This window comes from Passer domesticus, chromosome Z, assembly GCF_036417665.1.
Source record: "Passer domesticus isolate bPasDom1 chromosome Z, bPasDom1.hap1, whole genome shotgun sequence".
In the NCBI taxonomy this organism is placed as follows: domain Eukaryota; kingdom Metazoa; phylum Chordata; class Aves; order Passeriformes; family Passeridae; genus Passer; species Passer domesticus.
In genome coordinates, this window is record NC_087512.1 from 23,610,260 (window position 1) to 23,619,897 (window position 9,638).

The 9,638-nt window shown below is 44.6% G+C and overlaps 1 protein-coding gene across 6 annotated transcripts in view; it reads right to left on the reverse strand.

Annotated features, from left to right (window-relative positions):
- The window catches only part of THBS4 (thrombospondin 4), a 45,599-nt gene extending 35,969 nt beyond the window's left edge, over nt 1–9,630 (reverse strand). For 2 of the 6 annotated variants that reach the window (XM_064405740.1, XM_064405743.1), the window contains exon 1: nt 3,376–3,526. In XM_064405740.1, coding sequence (XP_064261810.1) covers nt 3,376–3,463 — 88 coding nt within the window. In that variant the 5' untranslated portion in view covers nt 3,464–3,526. Of the gene's footprint in view, nt 1–3,375; nt 3,527–5,017; nt 5,269–5,794; nt 6,012–9,300 lie in introns of those variants that run through there. The other 4 variants (XM_064405744.1, XM_064405742.1, XM_064405745.1 and 1 more) reach the window with 4 other exon arrangements.
- Between the last annotated feature and the right edge of the window lie 8 nt (nt 9,631–9,638).

A 9,638-nucleotide genomic window follows, 5' to 3' on the forward strand; every position in this document is an offset into this window, starting at 1 on the left:
TTTCAGAATATATATTATACAAATTAGACTCATCTTTCTCTTCTGGCCCAGAAAACAAAGAAATACAGGCCTGACTAAACAAAACAAAACCCACAAACTCTGAAAGCATAGTGAAAGCTCTTTCAAATTTTTATTTTAGTTTTTCCACAATGCATCAGCAAAGAGTCTATGATTTTACACATATATAAGTCAGCTATGTCCTTTATGGCATTGAAACAATAAATTGGGGTTTTCCTCAATGCTCCCAAATCCACGACATCTCTGAACTCAATAAACGCTTTGGTTAGGTTTCTTGATTATCTCCTATTCCAATCCACTGCAATTGAAGCAGTATATATATTATACCCTGGCAGTAAAGTTTGATAAATGATTTTGCACAAGTGTTGTTTAAAAATAAGAGCACACTGAGCCATTGCATACCACTGACACTCCATAGGCCTACCATAGCTGGGCCATATTTTTCTCCCACACTGGAACAATACTGTAGAGCTCTCACCAGAGAAGAGCTGTAACAGCAGGCAGATGGCAAAAGCACATGACAGCACATTGTGCCTTAGCTCGATTCAAGCCCATGGTTGTACTAATAAGTTTCATTTCCCAGGCTGAAAAATCACCAGTGGACCTTTGCAGATGAGCCTTGTCCATGCATCACAACCCCAAAGCTGTTGTTGTCTATAAGGTGATGAGGTCATCCTACCACTCCAGTGTTTCCATACGCTACACAGGAAAAGACTGAAGAGCACTCAAGGAACAACCACATGGGCATACAGACCTTCTCACAGATATGTTCCCTTATACTAGAGTGTGGGTTCATGCAGATCCCATCACTCATTCTGAAGCATCCATTCATTTAAACACTAATGTTATTTCTAAAAAAGAGAAAAAATTAAGACCTTTCTCCCTTCATTTCATGAAGTCATTGAAACAATCTCTGAAGTCAGTACTTGCATTGGGTCTAAGGATCTCATGACTCTACAGAGAATTTTCAGGACACACTACAAAAAATATCAGGCCCTTGATTTGCATGCACTAGTAATACTGCTGTCAAACAACTAAGAAACATATATATAAGGTGGACCTGGTCAAAAGACTTTGCTTTCATTCAGTTCAGATTTACAGCACCTCAGGACAACCACTGCTCCCACTGAAACCAGTGACATGGAAAGCAGAAGCAAAAAGCTGGGTACCTCATCACACTTAGTGCAGAGAGAGCAGAGCAACTGCCCACCTAAGAGATTGAAATGCAACTCCCTACTCAGTACAACAGCATTTTACAAGGAATAGACATTCATAAAATACAGCTGTGTTTCCTCAGCTGGAGCAACGCAATACAATACCAAAGACTTTGAGAGCATGAAATACAGCAATACATTTTGTTCAGTTCTAGGTCTATTGGCTGAATTGCTATCAATCTTTGTGATAGTCATTAATCTATGCTAGTCACTTAAAATATTACAAAAGCAATGACTAAACACTCTGAAACATCTGTCTAACGTTATAGAAAACATTTATTGAAATTTTTATTTGCATATTTAAATTAATACTCAAATTGGTTTGGCAGTTGTGTTCCACAAAGCACAGTGCCTCAGCCAGATCCTTCAGCACCATGTTATCAAACTCTTCCCTGGGATATCTTCACAGACTAGCATGCAGACGCACTACATGATCAGATCCATCCTTAAGCACAATTTACACACATGCTAGCAAATGCAGCTAGCAGAAGAATAAGGGGGTATGAAAATTAATTTTACATTCATAGCAGAGTTAGCAGAGAGCGATAGCTCTTGGCTATTATGGAGACAATTATTTGTTTGGGAGAAACAGGGAAGAAAAGATCACAAATATTTCACATCTCATTTTTGAAGAACTTTGTCTCTTTACTCCTCTCTGTGGAAAGGCAGACTTGAAAGCAAATGTATATTTGGCAGAATACTACTGCCAAAGCTGAAAAGCACTAGCAGCTGATTCTAATCCATGCAATGGATTGAAAACTCCAACATGCCTTCGTGCCTTCAAGCACGAGTGTGCATACCCACTGGGCTAAACTAAGCCTGCTCGTGAGACAGACCAAAAATTCTCTCCTGTACCTTCCTTCTCTGGTTTTTAAAATAGAGCTGCTTACCCTCCTAGCCAAATGCTAACAAGGGATGAGCTACGTGGTGAGACAGCGGCAAACCGCACTTTGGAAATCTGCCCAAACCCATCAAGGCTAGCTTTTCAAATGAGAGCTAGAAGACATGACAGAAAGTGCTAGGATGAGGAGGCATGGAGGAGTGAAATTAGTGACACTGGGGAGCATGGAGCTTAAAATACCCTTTCTTTCCTCTAACTCTGTTACCACATCACACCAGCTTTTTAAGACCTTCCAAGGCTGTTTTCTGGTCACGCCTAATCATAGCTGTAGATGCTCCACTACTGTTCAGCACTTTGCAAGGTAATTATTAATGGCTTCGACACTTGGAGTGAAATCCTAACCCCTACCACAACAATTTCCCACTGACCCCAAGAAGCTGAAAGCATCCCTTGTTGAGAGTGGAGTTTTTCACTGGCCGCACTGCCCCGACAAGTTAGAAAGCTGTATTGTTTTCTTTTTTTTTTAATCCAGTAATACACAACTTGTCATTACAAAAACTCTCTGAAATGTCTTCACATCGTAAAGGTCTTCAATGAAAGTTTCTGAAAATGTAGCTATGTTGTTGTGATTGGCTGTCTTTTAGACCTGCTTTAGTAATAACCGATTGACGTGTCAAAAATCATTCTGTAAGGCAGTGGAGGGGGTTAAAAATGTAGCGAAAACCACAAGCAGCTTTAAGGCTCCCGGAGTAGCACGAAGTTGCACTAACTGCTGCACTCGGCAGCCTAGCTGGTTCCAGTCACAAGCTGCTACCGCAGAGCAATACTTCACTCAAGCTCTAAAATACGGCAGCTCCTGACTTACTTCGTGCATAATATTGCCACGGCAATGCTGGGTTTAAAACTACGAGTTTTCCTATGGACTCTACTATGTAATAGAATTTTCTCAAAGAGATTTCACGACCTAGAAATTCACTTCTCATTTAGGAGAACTTCCAGCTGGAAAAGGGCTATTCAGATGCTCCACGCACCCACCAGCACACCTACAAAAACACTCTTTGCAGGCTGCATAGGAGCGGCTGACACCGCCATCTCCTCCGGTCCCCACCGCTAGTCCGGGCGGCTCCGCGGGCGGGCTCTGCGCCCCGACGGGCGGCTCCGGCTCCCCTAGCACCTGCAGAGGTGCTCCCTTCGCTACCGGGCAGGGCTCCCGCCGGAGGGCAGGGGTCGGGACACTGCAAGCCCAGAGCCTTCTCAATGGAAGAGGGAAAAGGAGAGCGCGCTCCATCGGGGGGCTCTTACCTCGGGGGGCGGGCGCGGCGGCGCGGCCCGGGCACAGCTGCAGGGCGAGCGGCAGCAGCAGCAGCGCGGCGCCGCGCTCGCACCCCATGGCCGCGGCCGGGCAGGCGGCGAGGCACGGCCGCCGCTCCGCACCGGGCCCCGGTTTAACGGGGGCGGCCCCGGGGCCGGGCACGGCCGGCGGCAGGCGGCGGGCCATTGGCCGGGGCTCCCCCCGGCAGGCGGGAGGGCGGGGGCCGCGGAGGGGGACGGCCGAGCCCTGGGGTGGAACCCGAGCCAGGAACTGGCACCTGCGGAGGTGACTGGCACGGAACTGACGACGCCCCCCAAAATCAACACCTCTGGGCGCCCTGTCTGGAGTCTACCCTTTGAGGAGCCCTTGAAATTGAAATGTGTTTAATGGTTTAAATTCATAGTATCACAGATACTTTAAGATCATGGACTTCAGTGGTTAATAAGCCACTATGCTTACTATGAGTCACAAGAAGATGGCCCCAAAAGTGAATTGGGTGTAGTTTAAGAGCCAAGTAAGAGTTCGGTAAGTTCAGGAAGGACAACAAGTCCAGTGCTGTTGCAAGAAGCCCTTCAGAGAACCACCAGCCTGGTGAGGGACGTAGAAGAGTGTCAGAGGCATGAAGATAATGCAGCCTTGGTCTTGGTAGGAATTTAAATACTCCAGTTTTCCTAACTGAAGAGTGCCACTAAAAGGGATCATGTAGATTGCAGACTGGGGCAAACTGGGTTTCTAGAAGGCTCTGACTGGCAAACTGAGGAATGTATCATCTGCTCGTTTGTTTCATTTAAAGAGCTCAGAAGCAATGCGAGTGCTCAAACTGACCAGATGGAGACTATGGGAAAAGGCTGTTTGTCTTAGCAAACTCCCAAACTCAACAACTCAGCCAAAGTAAATTTAAAAAAAACCACCTTCTTCTTTCAACTACAACAATTTTCAGCACTGTGTGTTCCCTTAGGATATCATTATCCCATTGTTTGTCCTCTACTTCAGAAAATTCCAGCCCCTGCAATACTGATGGTAAGTACAGGAGAAAGGGAGCAAGTGAGAAACCCAAACACATAGTGAGCTTCCTATCCTGCTGCACAGCTCTCTTTGTCCTGTACATCTCTGTATGTATCAGCTCTGCTGAAGAACCTCTGTCACGTCAGAAATCCAGGAAGCCCTGCTTGGCCCCATCACAGCTTGCTATACACACTCAGCTGGAAAAGTTGGAGCTGTCTGATATTATTTACATCATGAAAAGTAGGGCAACAATAGAAGGGAAAGTTTATGTTAAAGCGAGCAAAGTAGTGTTGATTAATGTTCAGTCTCATCAGGCTTGGTGCATACATCTAAGGAGCACCACAGAGAACAGCCCTGGAGGGGCTCATTGTGTGGGAGGCAAAACACAGCATGCTGAAGGGAGGGGGCTGTGAGTGCTGCAAAGGGGCTGCCCAAGCAGCTCTACACCGCAGAGAGCTGTGGGCTGCTCTCCAACACAGCCCCAGTGAGATTTTCAGATACCTCCAGCTGGCCTATATTCACATGTCCTCTAATTGCCCTCCCCACATGGTATATATTCCATAACATATATATAGTATATATTCCACAATATATATATATGGTATATATTCCACAACACACCCTTACTTCTTAGCTTATTCTTGTTAGCAGTGTTGACCCACTCCTGAAGTTGCCCATTTCTTCCTCTGCCCACTGTCAGGCAGAAGGTGCTCTGCCATTAGCCCCTGTGTGACAGCATGGTGCTATTCCTTCTCCTCACCCTACTGCTCTTCTGTATACATCTCCACACAAGAAACACCTCAGCTTCACTCCCACATCCTTGCCCCTGCAGTGCAAGTGACAGGATGACGTGATAGTGTCCATGAGCTGGCCAAGAGCTGCACAGGGAAGTGAGAAAAACAGATCATCAGATGCACAGTGCTGTGGAGCAGGGAAAAAAGAGAGGCTAAACGGGGTAAGAAAGAGGCAAGAAGATGGAAAAAGAAAAGGAGGAACTTTGAATGTCATAAGCTCCTTAAAAAGGTCCCAGACCTAAAGCATGGTGAGACAGTACAGGTGCTGCAAGGCTATTACATGGATCTAGAGCAGTATTGATGACGTTCAACTGTTTATTAAGGAAAAGCTTTGACTCAACAAAGAGCATTTTTGCAAACACATACTTAAGTGCATGACAGAATAAGAATATGAAAGTCTGCAAAATCATTATAGCTCTGGACAAAAAAAAAAAAAAAAAAGAGAAAAGGATAGTAAGGGTTTGCTTTCACCTAAGGGGAACACCATCAATAATTTACAGCCATTTATCATGTACTTTGAGTTTATAGAGTTTGAGATTATTAAAGCATATGAAATGTTTTCTTGAAAGATCTCCTTATCTGACAGAAATATTAAGTAAGTTTAACTTACCATTTCTTACTTCTGATTTAAATACAGAGGAGTCTCTCATATTGGTGCTGATCAGCCCTCCAGGAGGAGCATTTTCTTTGTAGTATTATATCTTCACTAGTGTTACATTTTTGAGGACCATGTTCTGTTCTTGCACTGTATCTGCTTATTCTTTGTGCTTACTCACAAACAATGTACATGGAAGCAAGGTTTGGCAATCAGCCCACGAGGCACAACCCTGTATGACAGAAGGGGACTGGTTCACAATGTATAAAAACAGAAGGTTAGGCCCACGTTTAGATGAACTTAGCGCATTTAAAGGTCACTGTAATTTTTTCAGTTTTATTTCTATTCTGAGTTTTATGTTGGAATATGTTACAGATTAAAGGGGATCTTGTGCTCAAGCACAACCTTCTTTAAGGGATTTCACAAAGTAGAAAGTTTATCTGCTGCCTGGAAGGGACTATTTGACCTTTTAATCAACATTTTCAATAAAAATGATGGAATACTAGCAATTGCCTTTTCACTCTTGTGTATTCTCTGAAGTACAAGCTCCATCTTCAATTACTGGAGGTTAAATAAGAAGCAAGAATAAAAACATGATTAATCAATTGTGTTTCCAAGAAACATTCATAATGACAGTCACATTTTGTAAGGAAATCATAAGTATGTGACCCTAATTTTTATACAGAATCTGCAAGAAAACCTCAATCACTATAATGTTTGACCTGATGATGTAATTTGATAAGATTTAAAGCATATAGAATACAGAGAAGCTGCAAACATTACAGATTTTGCTTTACAGAAGTGCCTGTAACTTGTTCAAATTCCAAATAATGGGGTAAGGGAAATAGAAAAGAACCCTGCTGCTTAATTCACCTTACATGTTTTGTTCCTAATATGTATCAGGAGACTCACTGTTTTCATGGAATTATATAGATTATTAAAAATCAGGATTCATGGGCAATTAAGATATAGAAATATTAAGGCAAGTGAAGTATCAGCTCTAAAACACATCCTTTCATATTTATGTCAACACTCCTAGTTTTGATCCTGCTTCATTTAAAAAAAAAAAAGTTGGTTTCAAGGGTTTCAAATTTCAAAGAGAGGTTTCAAAAGAATTTTTGCTTTTCTAAAACACAAATTGAAGCTCCACTTTTTCAAGTCAAGTCATATATCCATCTTCAATGCACTTATTTACTTTTCATTTACACTGATAGGAATTCCACTTAGGCAACCATGAGGAAAAAGTTCCTGACAGGGGGGAGGGAAGGTACAGATTGCCTCTTTTTTTTTTAATCTTTGCTCCAGACTCTGCAACAACACAGAGATAAACTGGGCCTGAAGGCAATGCAAAGCTTATTTCCCTATTTACCTTCTAAGCCTTCTTGAAGCCTGCCTTAAGAAAAGCCATATGACAGAAAAAGTCATAGAATGGTTAGGTTTTTCTTAAAATAAGACCTGTAAGTTCATCAAGTCTAACCACCAACCCACCACCACCACCATATCCACCACTAAAACGTGTCCTCAACATTTCCAGGAATGGTGACCTCAACCACTTTCCTGGGCAGCTTGTTTCAATGCTTGACAACGCTTTCAGTGAAGAAATTTTTCATAATGTCTAATATAAACCTTCCCTAGTGTAATGCAACATGAGGCCATTTTCTCTTGTTCTAACATTCCTTACTTGGGAGAAAAAACTGAACCCCACCCATCTATAGGGTCCTTTCAAGGACTTATAGACTCAAGGCTTCTTTTTCTCCAGGCTAAACACCCCCAGCTCCCTTGGCCACTCCTTACAGGACGTGTCCTCCACACCCTTCACCACCTCCACTGCCCTTCTCTGGACTCACTCCAACAACAGAATGACCTTCCTGTAGTGAAGAGCCCAAAATTAAACACAGCACTGGAGCTGTGGCCTCAGCAGTGCCCAGTACAGGGGACAATCCCTGCCCTGGCCCTGCTGCCCACACCATGGCTGATCCAGGCCAGGATGCCTTTGGCCTTCTTGGCCACCTGGGCACACCCTGGCTCGTGTTCAGCCGCTGTCACCAGCACCCCCAGCTCCTTTCCAGCCTCTCTGCCCCAGCCTGTGGCACTGCCTGGGGTTGCTGTGACCCAGGAGCAGGACCCAGCACTGGCCTTGTTGAACCTCACACCACTGGCCTCAGCCCATGATCCAGCCTGTCCAGATCCCTCTGCAGAGCCTTCCTGCCCTCCAGCAGATCAGCACTCCCACCCAGCTTGGTGTCACCCGTGAAGTGCCCGAGAGTACACTTAGGTCATCAAAATGAAGAAAGATACTAAATAGGGCTGATATAAGTATTGAGCCCTTCATAAAATACACCTCCTAGAAACACATCTTTGGGATCACAGCTGCTAGCACCCACAATTCCTGTTCAGAGCTTTGCATCTCAGTGCATCCCAGTTCACATGGTGAAAAGACCAAAGCAAAGTACTTGGACAGACTGGGAAGTTAGCTGGTGCTTGTAGGGAGGAAAAGACATAAAAATATCCTTAGAATACATATCTTAAATAAGTCTTTAGAAGGAAAAATGTAACATAGCAATTAAAAAAAATTGTTTTTGTTAATATTGCCAGTGCTACGGTTTTATGAGGAAAAAAGTGGGTATGTATTTTTTCTCCCATATTCCTCCTAAATGGAGCAGAATGATCTCAGATCTGTGGCATAAATTTTTATCATGACACTTTCTTCCACAAATTTAGTGTGAATCTGAAATTGTGGATTGGGGAAGGTGAAAGGAAAAATGAAGCTTCATCCTTATCTCCTCTTATGCATAGAAGACCTAAATAAGAGTGGTCAGTGCAGGGATTTTTTTTTTTAGTCAGTGTATGGTATTTTTTTGTTTTGTGGGAAGGATGGAAACTTGACTTAGCATTTAGATGTGCTGTGGCACGTCTGCACAAGATCTGGAACAAACAGCTGACAACTTGGTGCCTCTAAAGGTCTGTAGTTAAAACCACACTGAATGGTTATCATTATGACCTGGTCAAAACAGGTAACATATGATCAGAGCTCCTTGTTTTTAGTTCCAAACTGCTGATGGCTGCTCATCACAGTTGATTGAGAACCATAATCTTTTTTTTTTGCTCCTATGAGAAGTCACAACCCTGTGTGCAGTGTCAGGGTTGGAGGGTGAGGGCTCAGCCTGACAGTACCAAAAGCATTTGAAGAGGATTACGGCTGCAGCATTTCCCCACAGGATCACAGGTACTGGCCACCCGTGTCCCTTCCCAAGAGGCTGACCCCCAGCTGGAACAACCTGAAACCACCTTGTTCCCTGGTAGGGATTGGTCTCGTCTCCCAGGCTAGTGACAGGACAAGAGGACAAAGTTCTCAATTGAAGAAGGACATTGAAGTGCTGGAGCAGGTCCAGAGAAGGGCAACAGAGCGGTGAAAGGCTCGGGAGTGCAAGACCTGTGGGGAGGGGCTGAGAGAGCCGAGTTTGTTCGGCCTGGTGAAAAGGAGGCGCCTCGGGGAAGACATTTTCCGCTTTTTTCATTACCTCCTTTCCCCGAAAGGAGGCTGTAGCCGGGCAGGGGTGTCCTTTCGGGAAGGGACGTGGGTAGTATGAGGACATCGTCTTAAGCTGTGCCAAGGGGAGCTTTGGGCTGGACATTAGGAATAATTTCCTCATAGAAAGGGTGATTAGACGCTGGAATGGGCTGCCCAGGGAGGTGGTGGAGTCATCGTCCCTAGAGGTGCTCAAGGAGAATCCGGACGTGCCACCTGGTGCCATGGTCTGGTTGACATGGTGTTCGGGCACAAGTTGGTCGCGCTGGTCTCACAGCCCTCACCCAAGCCGGCTCGGGGCCGGAGCAGGCGGGGCGCTCCGGCGGCGCT